General features: G+C 38.4%; 1 protein-coding gene across 3 annotated transcripts in view; it reads left to right on the top strand.

Annotated features, from left to right (window-relative positions):
* The window catches only part of GREB1L (GREB1 like retinoic acid receptor coactivator), a 220,129-nt gene that overhangs the window by 141,925 nt on the left and 62,481 nt on the right, over positions 1-15,723 (top strand). For all 3 annotated transcript variants that reach the window (XM_079784210.1, XM_079784211.1, XM_079784212.1), the window contains 5 exons: positions 81-203; positions 10,018-10,146; positions 12,907-13,023; positions 13,594-13,713; positions 14,741-14,878. In XM_079784210.1, the coding sequence (XP_079640336.1) occupies positions 81-203; positions 10,018-10,146; positions 12,907-13,023; positions 13,594-13,713; positions 14,741-14,878 (627 nt within the window). The remainder of the gene's footprint in view (positions 1-80; positions 204-10,017; positions 10,147-12,906; positions 13,024-13,593; positions 13,714-14,740; positions 14,879-15,723) is intronic.

Below are 15,723 nucleotides of genomic sequence, written 5' to 3'. Positions count from 1 at the left end.
TTTTATGGATTGTGCCCCCATCACCTGTTTTAACATAATATTGGGCCTCCACACATAATGTGACTCTCACTCTTTTTCAGAATGTAGAAGCCGACAATCCTCTGCGACTTGCCACTCTATTAAACCAAACGCTTCAGTATCATCAACTGTGACCCCAGAAAATGGCACAACTAATGGATACAAGTCAGGATTCATTCAGACAGGTAATGGGGCATTTTCTTTTGGCATTTCAAACAGTAGATGTATATTCAATGAGGCATTTACAATTTACTCTTGGCTGGTTTGAACAGACATATTTTAAAATAGAGATATTACTTGAGTTACTATTAGAATTAGAACTCAGCATTGAGATAGGCCAGTCTCTGGATGACCAGAATCCCAAATCCTGCCAGTGCTAGGACAGGATGGAGAAAGGAACTGGTAGTTGACAGGAAATTTAACTCAAACATAGGGCCCATTTCTAGAGGCAATAAGTGGAAATCCGGATATGAAGGAAGTCTGCCTCATAGCTGTCAGGTGGCATGTACTGGGGACAGAAGTTCCAGGGTATGTCTCTAACTAAGCCCCAAAATAGGGCGTATTGTCCCAACTGGGATAAAAAGCAAGGTCCCAGGATAGGACTGAGGATCATAACAGAAGAATCCAGGTTCTAGTTTCTAGTGGTTCAAGATAGGAGCTTGGATATGAATAACCAGATAAAATTTTAGTGCCTGAAACTATGTTACAGTATCACAGCAGGATCAGCAGAGTGGACAATCTGATACTGAGCAGATAAGTTACTAGTCTAAGGCCTCTGAAAATTCTTTCAGTATAGAGAGGACTGCACAGGCCCAGGCCCTGAGGTCAGAACAAGGCTTTAGGTGAGAATTAATATTTCCAGGTGATGCAAGGGCTGGAGGGCTATAACCAAAAAGATCAGGGCAGATAGTGTTGGAGAATATTATTCAGGAGCAGTCTAGGTTATATCTTAGGCAGGAAGGAAAGTGTTTTTAAAGGATTTGTGAATTTTTTTCAGTGCACTTGTATTTTGTAAAGTACCATTTTACTCATCTGATATGCAGACTTCATAGCATATGTGTTTTGCCAGTGTCCAGTCAACCATTCAAGTTGAAAAGAAGGCTGTATTTATTTCACTGCTTAGCATTCCTCTTTAAAATCTATGTGAAATTCTGATGAGCTGATAAATTATTTCTATTTGTTTCAAGATGGAAGTGACTATTAAAATATGTTAACAATAGCAATGATAATAAGGCTGACTTTATATGGGACACTTCTTGCTGTGTGTCTGCATTCAGCTAAGTCTACTTCATTCTGGATTTTAAAAGTATAACTTTCGCCCTAGCTGGCTTGGCTCCGTGGATAGAGAGTCAGCCTGCAGACTGAAGTATCTAGGATTCGATTCCAGTCAAGGGCACATGACTGGGTTTCAGGCTCAATCCCCATTAGGGGGTGTGCAGGAGGCAGTCGATCAATGATTCTCTCCCATCATTGATGTTTCTCTCTCTCACTCTCCCTTCTTCTCTAAAATCAATAAAATTATATTTATACAAAAAAAAAAAGAACTTTGAGGATAGCATCAACAGGAAAATATTTAAAAGAAAGAAAAAGTCTTTAATTAGTCCAAGAGATTTAGATAGAGGCTATGATATAAGAAAAAAGAGTATTTCTCTTTAGAATAAATAAGAGAACATCATGTCACTAGGTATTCAAGAAAGAAAAAAGTTGGTGTTTAGCTCTTGGCATTGAAAGATGGGCTTCATTAAAATAAATATACATGTCTCTCCTAGAATACTATTTTAGTAATTTTATTGATTTTGTAGTATAGCTTATGCCATTAGACCTTGGGATCAGAGAAATGCAATTTTAAAACTGCAATATTAAAAATGAATATTTACTTCATTCCAACAAAATTTTTATCAATTGTTTATTATGTTCTAAGATCCTTGTCAAATGCTGTAAGGTAGAGTATGGCTCTGATGACTTAACCCTTTGCACTCGCTTGCTTTTTTCTCGATTCCTTTATTCTAATGCTAACCGTGTCAAGTCACACTCGACATCTGAGTGCAAAAGGTTAAACACCACTTATATAAAGAATAAAAGAACAATAAAACATGTTACATTTCATAAGAGAAAGAAATCTATATATATAAAAGCCTAAGCAACTGTTCGACTGGTAGCTGTGATGCGCACTGACCACCAGGGGCAGCCGCTCAATGCACAGGCATGGAAACATGAAACAGACTGGTGAATCTCAAAGGGAAGGGGAAAGGGGGGAGGGCAGGAAGAGATTAACCAAAGATCTTATATGCATACTAGAGGCCCGGTGCACCCGTGGGGTCCCTCGGCCTGGCCTGCCGGGATCAGGCTGAAACCGGCAGTCTGACATTCCCCAAGGGGTCCCAGATTGTGAGAGGGTACAGGCCAGGCCGAGGGCCTCTAGTGGATATATAAATAACCATTTGTACCTGAAAATATATTAAAATTATAATAAATAGTAATGCAAAAGAAAGCAATAATGCATTCTCATTACAGTCATACACCTCATGACATTTCAGTCAATCATGGACTGTGTGTATAATGGTGGTTCCATAAGGTAGTGGATTATAAGCAAAAATTTGTTTGAAATGTTAGAAGAAAAGGCTGGCCCTGACTATAATGTTGAATTTACTGGTAGTTCTGGATGGTTTAAATAGAGAAGGAAGCTCAGCATGCTATTTATCAACCTGCCTTCTACCTTCCTACACGTGCTCACAGGCACACACTCATATACTTGCTCCTTCTCCCCTACTCTCGTCCCTTCCCTCTCTCCCCGCTCTCCCTCTCCTTTTTATTATTTCCCTGGGTCTCTTTTGATCTCTGCTCTTCCTTAATCTCCCCTTCTCTTCCTTCTCTCCCTTCCTCCCTCCCTCCTCCTGATGACCAATCTCTCGCCAGCAAAACTTCCTTCCACAGTCCTCCTTCTACACCCCCCTCCACAATGCACCCATGCACACATACACACATTTTTATCTTTCATATCATATTTTTACTGTACCTTTTCTATGTTTAGGTATGTTTAAATACTATCCTAATATATAAAAACCCTGGGTTGTGCCCTAGCTCAGTGGTTGGCAAACTCATTAGTCAACAGAGCCAAATATCAACAGTATAACAATTGAAATTTCTTCTGAGAGCCAAATTTTTTAAACTTAAACTTCTTCTAACGCCACTTCTTCAAAATAGACTCGCCCAGGCCGTGGTATTTTGTGGAAGAGCCACACTCAAGGGGCCAAAGAGCCGCATGTGGCTCGCAAGCCGCAGTTTGCCGACCACGGGGCTATACAATATAGCCTCAGGTATAGGCTATACCATCGAGGTTTGTGTCAGTGCACTCTATGATATTCACACAATGATGAAATTTCCTAACAACACATGTCTCAGAACATCCTGTCATTAAGCAACACATGACTCTATATCAAGAAATATGTTTTGAAAACAAATGTTGCTCCGAAATAGAGGAAACCGAGATTCAGGCTTTGGCAAAGGCTGTGTCGATTAGCCGTGAAGAGACACAGGCAAGTCACTGACTGACTCACAGTGAACACAAGCTGCCAAGATCTATGCCAATATTCTTGTGTTTCCTTATGATGGGGAAAGTGGCAATTTAACCATGAAATTAGCTTTTAATAATTTTAGGTGCAATCTAGATAATGCAATAGAAGAAAGTGCCTTTAAAAAGGAGGCTTTCATCTAAAACTTTCTTCATTAATGAATTATGTTTATACAATTTTCAACAGTAATTTCTTTCTCTTACATATGTTGAAAATAATAGGCTGTAAGAATTTCATGTTAACATTTTGAAATCATTACAAACATTAGCGTATGCAGCGTCTCCTTAGCTGATAGAAAGTCATCCTTCTACGGGAGATTGCTTTCTTAATCTGCAATCAGTGGCTGCCTATAATCAACGTTTCTTAGCATGAAATGTAAGCACACACCCATTGCATAGTTATTTAAAGAGGGGATTACTGACTATTTACACAGCTTTGTCTTAAATTCCACCTGCCAAGCTCTGGATGTTCTGTTCTGGTTGGCTTGTGGCTTATCCTTACATACTTTCTTTCAACGTATTTATGTCATTGATAATTCAAACTTTAGTCAACAAGCCTGGTACAATTTTTTCTTTTGACTGAAGGTGACTATATAGTTATTTGCCTACATTATACACACATAGCACACACACACACACACACACAGGGATGTATTGTGTTTAATCTGAACAAGAATTCAAGAATAGATGAAAAAAATCTAACCCAAGATCTTAAAATATTCTTTTCCATGTTTTCTTCTAAAAATTTTATTATTTTATCTCTTGCATTAATGTCTGTGAGCCATTTTGAGTTAATTTTTGTGTATGGTCTGAGGTGAGCATCTAAGTTCATCTTTTTGCATATGGATATTCAGTTATCTCAGTAGCATCTTTGAACAGACTATCTTCTTGTCAGTGAATTGCATTTGTCAAAAATCAATTGACTGTAAGTCTAACTATTTATTTTTGGAAAATTGATAAAAGGGACCTCATCAAAATTCAAGACTTTTACACTTCAAAAGACTACATTAAGAAAACAAAAGGACAAGCAACAGACTAAGAAAAAGCATTTGCAAAACACATACTTAATAAAGGATTTGTATCCAGAATTTATAAAAAAAAAAAAAAAAGCTCTTACAACTCAGTAATACGGTGACAATTCAAGCAAACATGAGCAAAGGACTTGGAATAGACATTTTCTTCAAGGAATGTATACATCCAAAGGGCTAACAAGTACATGAAAAGGTATTCAACATGATTAGTCATTAGGGAAATGCAAATCAAAACCATAATGACATACCACTGCACACCCACTAAAATGACTGCAATCAAAAGACAGATGACAATAACCAAAAGTCTGTAAATGTGCAGAAATTGGAACTTTCGTACATTTCTGGTAGGAATGTAAAATGTGGCAGCCACATTAGAATACAGTTTGGCAGACTCTCAAAAAGTGAAACATAAACTACTACACGACCTAGCAATTCCACTTCTAAATATCTACCCAAGAGAAATGAAGATATATGTTCTCACAAAAACTTGCACACAAATGCTCATAGCAGCATTATTCATTGTGGATGAAACCTAGAAAAAACTTAAATGTCAGTCACCTTATAAATGGATATACAAAAATGTTGTGTATCCACACAATATCGCTGAACAATAATAAGGAACAAATGCTGTCACATGCTAAATCATGGGTGAACCTCAAAAATATTATGCTAAGTGAAAGAAACCAGGCAAAAGAGATTTTATTTTTTTAAGTATCTAGAAAAGACAAATTTAAAGAGATAGGAAATAGATTAGTGGTTGCCTGGGACCAGGGGTGGGAATGGAAATTAACTGAAAATGTGCATGAAGGTTCTAATTGGTGAGATGAAAATGTTCTAAAACTGATTTATGGTGATGATTGCACCACTTGATAAAGGTACTAAAAATCATTGGACTGTACATTTGAAATGGGTAAATTTTATGATATGTAAAACATACTTTAAGAAAGTTATGAAAAAGATTAAAAAGCTGCTCTGAAAGGCAGGTGAAATCCTTTGGAGTGGCACTGTTTCGGTTCAATAGAATCTGATTTATTGCATATCTCCTATGGGATGAACGCTGTTTCGGACCAGAAGGTAAACAGCACAGGGCTTGGAGTCAGAGACCTGGTGTTTAAACACTGCACCTGACATATATTTGCCACAGCTTGGGATAAGCCACTCAATTGTTCTGTGCCTTGTTTTCCTCATTTGTAAAACCAAAAATTACTACACCTATTTTGCAACTAAGGATTAACTCTTCTTTGCTGCCATACTTATATGTGTGTGACATTCTTGCCAATTACAATTGCTAACCATCTATATTCTCTATGCTAGAAGCTCTGTGTTCATTTCATTTATCCTTGTACCCCTGAATACCTGATAAATGCCTGGAAATAAATTTTATTTTAATTTAAATTTGAAGTTAGCATTTGGGGAATTATGTACTGTTATGCAATGTACTGTTTTTCCAAATAAAGGTGATACGCTCATCTACCATTAGGAAGAAACATGTTTTTATGCTCTAGCCTGTAGGGCAGGATGGCAGTGAGCCACCTCAGCTCTGCCCCTGAGACCAATAGGCTAATTTTTAAGAAGACTCTGTCAGGCAGGGCCACTTTATGACTTTTTGGGCCCTTTCTCCCTTGGAAAGTATAAATAATATTTTTATGACTGTGTTGGTATAAAAATGAATGTTTAATATTATATTTTAAAATACTTAAAAGTTCATTTTTTTTCTTATTTTAAAATTCATTAAAACATTTTCATGAGCCCCTAAAAGTATTATGGACCCAAGGTACTGTGCTTTCTGTGCATAATGGGGAAGTTGGCCCTGTTAGTGGTGACAGAAGTATTGTCCATGAAATGGGATTTTCTTCTCTGTGAGCCACAGTAGGCTCCAAGTAACATAAGCTCCTTAGTTTATGTTTATGTATTTATTAAAGAAGTAAGAACAGTAACAAATGAAAGGACTTGCTCTATCATATATCAAACTCATGAAGCTTTACTAATAAAGACCGGGTGGAGTTGGAAAAGGAATAGGCACTGAGTAGAAAGTCTAAAAACAGATTCATATAACATATGGGTATTTCATAATTAACAGAGGTGACTTGCAGATCAGTGGGACCTTTCATTTCAATGAATGCTCAGAAATTGGAAATTCTATGGGGGGAAAATGAATTGGACCTCTATTTCACACTATACACAAAAATCAATTCCACGTATCTGAAAGATATAAATGTAAAAGGCAAAAACTGTCAAGCTTTTAAGAAGATATTTTAGAATATCCTAAATACTGTGGCACCTTAAAAGTAGAGAAAAAAGTGCTGACCATACAGGAAAAGACTAATATTTCACTACATTAAAATTCCCCCTTCTAATTATTAGACGGCATCAGAAAGACAGTAAAAAAAATCAAGCCATAAACTAGATGTGTAATACATAAAATGAAAAAAAAGACTAGTACAAAGAACATATAAAGACTGTTTATGAATCAATAAGAAAAAGACATTAATAGGAAAAATGAGACTTGAACAAGCACTTTATGAATGAGGAAATACCATTGACCAATAAATACATGGAAAGATGATTAACCACTTTGGCAATTAGGGAAATTACTTTAAAAATACCATGAGATGCCACTTGCTCTTTGTATTTGTCTTCCTTCACCACTAACCTTCCTTGATGTCAGGATAATCAAAAGTTTCTTTTGCAGGTTTTAAAAAACACAGTTCCTCATGAATATTCAAATTAAACCTTTACCAAAACACAATCTCCTTTGTCCAAATGCAGTGGAAATCCTTTGGCTGGCAGATTTGTCCACTCCCAACCAGACATTGAGAACATGTAGCCTCTTCCTTTACACTGTTAACTCCTTGGGCAGTAGCTGTATCTGCCTTCTCTCCCTCTTCTATCCCCGAAGCCTAGCATGGTGCCTGGCCTGCTGAAAAGGCTTAATAAACATTTGCATTCATGGGTGGGAAGGAAGAAAACCAGTGACTGCAGCCCTGGGAGACAGGGCCACAAATATGCTTGTGAGACTTCTCCTCTTACCCCACAAAAGAGAAAATACCACTATTTAGCAAGTATAAGGAAGAATGATCCACTTTGTGGAAATGAAGAAATGTTAGTAATAACAATGAAAAGTCATTTTCACTAATTACATTAGCTACCACTTTAAATGATAGTACAGAGTGCTGGCAAGGATATGGTAAGACTGACATTCTCAGCCAGGCTGGTGGAGGTGAGCAGTGGTACAACCTTTTAAGAAAGCACTTTGTGCCCTGGCCAGTGTGGCTCTGTTTGGGTGTTGTCCCATGCACCAAGGGGTTGCTGGTTTGACTCCTGGTCAGGGCACATATCTGGGTTGCAGGCTTGATCCCGAGTGGGGGCATGTAGGAAGCAGCTGATGAATGTTTCTCTCTCTCTTTCTCGTTCTCAAAATCAATTAAAATATATTTTAAAAAAAAGAAAGCAATTTGGCAATACAGAACAAGAACATTAAAAATATTTAGCCGAAACCGGTTTGGCTCAGTGGATAGAGCGTCGGCCTGCGGACTCAAGGGTCCCAGGTTCGATTCCAGTCAAGGGCATGTACCTTGGTTGGAGGCAATCCCCAGTGGGGAGTGTGCAGGAGGCAGCTAATCGATGTTTCTCTCGCATTGATGTTTCTAGCTCTCTATCCCTCTCCCTTCCTCTCTGTATAAAAAATCAATAAAATATATTTTAAAAAATATATATATATTTATATTCCCTAGCCGGTTTGGCTCAGTGGATAGAGCGTCGGCCTGCGGACTCAAGGATCCCAGGTTTGATTCCGGTCAAGGGCATGTACCTTGGTTGCGGGCACATCCCCAATAGGGGGTGTGCAGGAGGCAGCTGATTGATGTTTCTCTCTCACTGATGTTTCTAACCCTCTATCCCTCTCCCTTCCTCTCTGTGAAAAATCAATAAAATATATTTTTTAAAAAATATTTATATCCTTTACTCTAGTAATCTAACTTAAGAGGCTTAGCTAAGAAAATAACCTAAAAGGAAAGTCAAGATATTCATTGCAGTTATTCTTTATAGTAACTAAAAAAGACAAGCAATATTAAAATAGAAATAATTGAATAAATCATAGCATATTCACATAACGAAGATTCAAAAGAGATAATTATGACATTATGCAGTCACATAGGAAATAATTCTGTTAAGTAAAAAAATATTAATTCTGTGTATTTTTGTTATATGATGCAAGAAATATAATGTGGATAAAATGCGCAAGGGCATATACTAAAAGAAAAAGACAATGGTTTGTGGGAGAAGTGAGATTTTAGCACGTTTGTTTCTATTCCTGAATTTTCTTTTATGTTATACTAGAGGCCCGGTGCACAAATTCGGGCATCAGTGGGGTCCCTCAGCCTGGCCTGTGGGATTGGGCCCAGAACCGGCTCTCCGACATCCCCTGAGGGGTCCCAGATTGTGAGAGAGTGCAGGCCAGGCCGAGGGACCCCACCGGGTGCACGATTGGGGCTCGGGAGGGACGTGGGAGCTTGGCCAGCCAGAGAGGGATGGCAGGATGGCGGGAGGGGTCCAGGGTGTGTCTGGCCCATCTCACTCAGTCTCAACTGGCCGGACCCCAGCAGCAAGCTAACCTACCGGTCAGAGCGTCTGCCCCCTGGTGGTCAGTGCACATCATAGCGAGTGGTTGAGTGGCCTTAGCATATCATTAGCATATTGTGCTTTGATTGGTTGAATGGACAACTGGACAATTAGCATATTGGGCTTTTATTATATAGGATAATAGACCATAAAACCATTCCCTGGTGGTGAATCGAGCCCTTAGAGAGGCACATTAACTCTTCTGAGTCAGTTGAGGACCATTTAAATCTTTTGAATTCTTATGAGAAATACTGATTAGATGTCTGAGGAATCATTTTGTGGTATAAATACTAATTTTTAATATAATTTCTAGCATAGCACCATTAGTATCCTGGTTTTTAGAGTGTTTTTCCCCAAAACTCTCAGAGTTTTAACAGCCCCCTTTGATATTTTCTTATGTGTTTTGATTAAGCTGTTGTGCTAGAGTAGAGTCAGGGATTTGGGGTTTGTACTCATATGCCTTTAATCAAGTTAAATGACTATCACTATTTAAAGTAATAGTACCTTCCTAATTGAGTTTAAATAGGGATTAAGTGAATTGATATATTTAAATTTCTTATACTAGTGCCCAGCACATAGTAACTTCTAGTGAGTATTTGTTAAATACATAAAAAAGAAAAGAAAACCTGAAAAAAGAAACATTGACTTTCCTATAATGGATCAAGGAAAAAACTGAAATTGTATAATCTGCTTTCTCTCACCTCACTTTTATTTAATTAACTTCCTTCCTGCATATTTAAATGGCTGCTAATTTGAACAACCTTTTTCATTTTAAAGATTCGCCAATTCTCAGTCCAGCTAATTCTGCAATCAATTTAAGTGGAGCTCAGGACCTGACCCGGAATAAGAATGTTGTGAAGCCACTGGCTTTATCTTTGCAGGTTGTAGGGAAGACTTACGCTGCAGGTGATGTTTTCCTCACTTATATTTCTTTGGTAAATATATAGTCTATAAAAGACGTGTGTGAAATTTAATTGACAACTTGGTAGAAGAAAACAGAAGCTGCTTCTTTGCCAATTGAAGACAGAAGTGGGGCTGTCTATAATAATGTATTATTATACAAATCTTGTGTTCTCTATGTTCCAACCAGAAGAGTCAAAGAATGGCATTTGACACACAGGAGACAGAGAAGCTTGATTTCATTCAACCTGTTTTGATGAGGAACTGGGGGTACAAACATCAATTAGGCTCAATCCCTGAACTCGAATTGTACTTGTAACCTAGCAAGGGAGATAGACCCCATAAGAAGTTATTGTTATTGTCAGTAAATATAACAATATGCTTGGGGAGCACAGAAAATGAGTTTTAACCCAACATTTTTGGGACTAATCAAGAATGGGTTATTGGAGGAGCTTGGTCTTTGAACTATGAGGAGACAGTCACCATACAAATAAATTCTGGAAAGACATTTAAAATTCAGAGAAACACAAGAGCAAAGCTTGAAAAGGAAAGGAAAGAGGCAGCATAATGTGTGCAGGAATGTAAGCAATTTGGACTTGTTAGAACCATAAAATGTAAAACTCAGGGAGTGGCAGGAGGTGAGTAAGTGGTAGATAGGGGAAAGGTCACGGGAGACCAGACTAAGAAGCATGGATTTTACTCTGTAACTTATGGAACAGAGGAGTGACATGGTCATATTTGAACGTGAGCTAGATCATTTTGGCAGTCAAGAAAACGAGAGGTAGGAAAATTAGTTGGGGGTCATTTCAGTAATCTAAGTGAGAAATGATGAGGTCCTTAACCAGGGTAATAATAGGTTGGAGAGGAGGAGACAGATTGGAGAACTACTCAGGAAGAAAAATCATTAGGACTTGACTGATTAAAGTGAGGATGAAGCAAAAGGGGTCTTGGTTTACGTCTATCTTTCTGGGCTAATGCTGGTGCCATTGCTTGAGACAAGGAATACAGAAAAAGGGGCAGGTTCCCCAGGAGGAGATTGTAAGTTTGATTTTAGATATGTTGAGTTTGAGATACCCATGAGGCATTCAAGTGAAGAGCTGTTCAACAGTCATTTAATTTATCATATAGGGTAAGGCAAGCTATGAACTAAGTATAGAATCCTAAAAGAATTCCAGTGTATCAGGAAAAGAAATGATTAGCAAGGTAGAAGAAGAATGAGGGGAAAACTTTCCAAGTTAGGCATCACAATTTATCCAGGTTAGATTATAGATTTGAATAAACTGGATCCAAATTTTTGCAGTATTAAAAACTTAATGAAATTATGGATCTTGGCAGTAATCTCATGGTTGCTAAAACTATCAGAAGAAAGGCTGATGAACAACTTTATAATTCAAGAATTAGCCTGACAATTCTTGAACCTCATGATCAATCTTAACATCATAAGAGAAAACCAGCCATTCTATGCCCCTTGATGGAAGTATACTAGTACAACAGTACTTATGAGATACTCTCGTAAAAGAAAATCAAACCCGAATCTGAGCAAGCCTTTATATCTAATGATTTGTTTATAAGAAATAGAGGAGATGTTAAGTGACACCATGGATATCCAATAAGCAAAATCCAAAAAATGAGAAATTCTGCAAGGTTTTTAGCAATTAATTGTAAAAAAGAAAAAGAAGTGGAATCCGATATATTGAAAGAAGTTTAAGGGACAGAAAAACTAAATTCAATGTGTGGATCTTTTTTGAATCCCAGTTTGAACAAACCAACTGTAGAAAAACATTTGTGAGATAATTGGGGAAATTTGTATACTGGTGGAAAATTTGATATTAAGGAATTATTAATCATTGTTAATTTTAAATATAATAATATTACAGTTGTTTGTTAAGAGTTCTTTTCTTTTAGAAGCACACGTAGAAGTATTTATGGATTAAATGATATAAGGGAGTTTGCTTCAAAATAATCCAGAGCATGTATGTGTGTATGTGGAGTGAGGGGACGAGATAGAAAGTGTTGATAAATGTTCAAGTTGCGTGTGGGTACAAAGCTTATTATACCACTAGAGGCCTGGTGCATGAAATTTGTGCACGGGAGGGGGGGGGCCCTCAGCCTGGCCTGTACCCTCTCCAATCTGGGACCCCATGGGGGATGTCTGACAACCGGGCCCACAGGGATCGGGCCTAAACAGGCAGTCAGACATCCTTCTCACAATCCAGGACTGCTGGCTCCTAACCGCTCGCCTGCCTGCCTGCCTGCCTGATTGCCCCTAACTGCTCCCCTGCCGGCCTGGTCGCCCCCAACTACCCTTCCCTGCTGGCCTGGTCACTCCTAACTGCCCTCCCCTGCAGGCCTGGTCACCCCCAACTGCCCTCCCCTGCCGGCCATCTTGTGGCGATGTCGCGCAAGGGCGTGATGCCACCTAGGCTTTTATTATATAGGATTCTCTCTTCTTTATATATGTTTGAAATTTTCCATAATACAAAGTTTAAAAAAAAGTTTTCTTCTATCTACCATCTCCAAAGATTTCACTGAAAATGATTCTAAAAGACCTCTTGGGGTCCTAGAAGATGATTTTTAGGTGATATTTCACTTTGCTGAAGTTATTACTCTGATGGTTGTAATTGGCTGTATCTAACTGGGCTATCCTGTCAGTGAGATTCCTTTCAGTCCTAGAGTGTGAGGTTTATCACATGGTTGCAGCATCACAGAAAGCAGTGTCCTTCCTGCCCAGCCTCTACTCTGAGTGTTCACTCTTGTGTATTACAGATGCTGCCAATGGAAACAGTAGCCAAGGAGGGAAGAGCGGTACATCTAGCGCCGCTCAAGCCCGCCCAGGGAATTACCCTTTGTCACCAAGACCTAGCTATGCCTCAGGAGACCAAGGTACAATAGAATTTTGAAATAATGCAACTTAATTATGGGAGAATAATTAAGTGCTACAAAGTTTGGAATGATGAGTTATCTGACAGTGTACTTTCAATTTTTTCTTAGCTTCTCATACACTATTTTAAAATTTTATGATTGGTGTAAGCAGAAATGATTAAATATCTTGGTGATTGTACAGAATAAACACTTACCTAGGAAATAATGCTGAAACCTATGTATAAGGAAGTGTCTTGAAAAACCATGGACTTTCCTCTCTATTGTGACCCTGGGCAAATCTGAGCCTTCCTTTCACCATCTACAAAATGGGTATAACAATATATGTGTCCTACAACCTCACAGGGATGTTGTCAGAATGAAATGAAATAATCTGGGTAAAACTGTACATTGTACAACAGCATACAGATGTTAAGTGGTATTGTTAGTGTGACTTTTCCTAATTTTATCTTTACCTCTAGAAGAGTGGCTTATGCTTTCTGAGTATAATCAGATTAAAGGTTCTATGTTTCTCTAGCTTCTTTCCTTTCTTCTACTGCTAAGATAAGGCTCATCTTTCTTTTTTGCCTTCAGCTACCATGTTCACTTCTGGGCCACCAAAGAAACGACACCGGGGATGGTACCCTGGGTCACCTGTCCCCCAACCTGGTTCCGTTGTACCTGTTCCTACAGTTCGCCCTCTTTCAAGAACTGGTAAGATTTCAACAGATGATGGGTTTTAAGTTTTATTGAATTAGCAGAGTATCTCCTACTCTTGTTCTTTCCCTGCACCCTTGAAGATAAATTTCCTTAACCAGCCATTGTGTCCAATATTATGTAAGGATATTGATAGTACCTAATATGTGGCCCCATCATATCTACCTTCACTAGAAGCACATGTGTTATCACAACAGATCTTAATTCACCATTTGGTTTTGTTTTAGCCATGGTATTGATAAGCCATTCTTTTCTACATAGGACATGATGCTACCAACCCACCATCTTAAAGCACAAGTGAACTTGCTTTGCCAGCAGTGATGTTAGATGTGTCCTTCAATGATCTGGTTCCTTATGTGTCCCCTACTTATTTCTGGCCTGGATGGTTCAGTCTGTGACTAGGATCCTGAAAAACCAACTGGTTCTTCTAAGCTGTGGCCATACGGTGCCTATAGTTAGATGTTCAAATGCTCATCTACCTTGCCATACTAAACATAGACAAATGTAAATATACCAATTCTAAGACATAGATGTAGTTCTTTTAAAATTTAAGTTTGTTGAAATAAATAATTTTAAAGAATACAAAGAGATACAGCTATATACAAAAAGAATCGTGCCAATATGTTACTGCAGTTGCCTATAGGTAGTACTGATTAATGAGTTGATCTTCACACTTTTCTGTACTTTTACAATTTTTTTATAATGAGAAGATATGCCTTGATATTCTGATGGAGAAAGATAAAATACAAAACAGAATCCAAAAGACTACCTAGAAGGAAAAACTACCAAAAATGCTAAATAATAGTTATCTCCAGATAATGTGATAATTGTTAAATTTTTTTTCCTTTTGTTTTTCTCACTTCTAATTTTATACAGTAAGCATAAATTACTTTAATGAAAAAAGCAACAATAAACCATTAGACTTCTAAAACTTCCATATTAAACGTATTAATACTACATTATTTTAATTGTATTGCCTTTAGCTTTCATGTCTAATCCTTCTTGTCAAACTACTTTTTTCCAGAGTCCCTTCTATCTGCCCCAGTTCCACAGACCCCATTAACTGGAATTTTACAGCCTCGACCCATTCCTGCAGGGGAAACTGTAATTGTTCCTGAAAACCTGCTAAGTAACTCAGGCGTTAGACCAGTAATTCTGATAGGTAAGACAAAGGAATTTCAAATTGTCTGTATCAGCTAGAATTTAGGAGTGCTTCTCCATTGCATTGTTTGTGCATTTATCCATGTGTTCATGAATATATTTATCCGGTTATTGATTCTTTCAGCTTTTGTTGGTCAGCTCCATGCCATACTAAATGTGTGACTAGACATTGGGAATAAGGCAGTCTTTGGGCCCACAAGGAACACTGGGTAGTGAGGGAGTCTGTCATGTAAACGACAATTACAACTCTAGGGTACTTGAGCTGGTAGGGTTCACAACCAAGAACTGCAAGAGCTCAGAGGAGAGGGAGCTTAACTCTGCCTGCAGAAGGGTCTGAGAAGACTTCTCAGAGGTAATGTTTCAGCTAGATCCTGAAGGGTGGGCAAGAGTGGACAAGACAAGGAAGGGGACTTTTCAGTTAAAGGGAGACAAACCACAGAGAAAAGAAACCAGCTGAACCAGCTAATAGATCCCACTCAGGACAGCCAAGAGCTCCCAGCGTTGTAGATGGGGAAAGATCTGTGAATCAGTATCTTAACTTAAGGAGTCTGAGTCATTCCAAGCTGTCTCTAAGTGGAGGCATAGACATTTAGGGGTCCCTAGATTCTAAGACCAACTTAGTGCCTTTCATACCCACTCAAGAGTCCTCTCATTTGGGGGCTAGCCTAGACCAGAAGGAGACTGCCTACTTTACCTTTGGGACTTAACAGAAGGGTGTTTAATCCCCATCACGTATTTAGGGTATGTCTACGTGAAGTGCTATCTGTTCCTTGCAAGCTGGCTTGAGCCTACTGGCGTGAATGGTTTTATTTCAAGCCCTGTACTTTACCATGCTTCCCTATCCAC

This window comes from Cnephaeus nilssonii, assembly GCF_951640355.1.
Source record: "Cnephaeus nilssonii genome assembly, chromosome: 11".
Classification (NCBI taxonomy): Eukaryota; Metazoa; Chordata; class Mammalia; order Chiroptera; family Vespertilionidae; genus Cnephaeus; species Cnephaeus nilssonii.
This window is presented reverse-complemented; position numbering and strand designations above follow the sequence as displayed.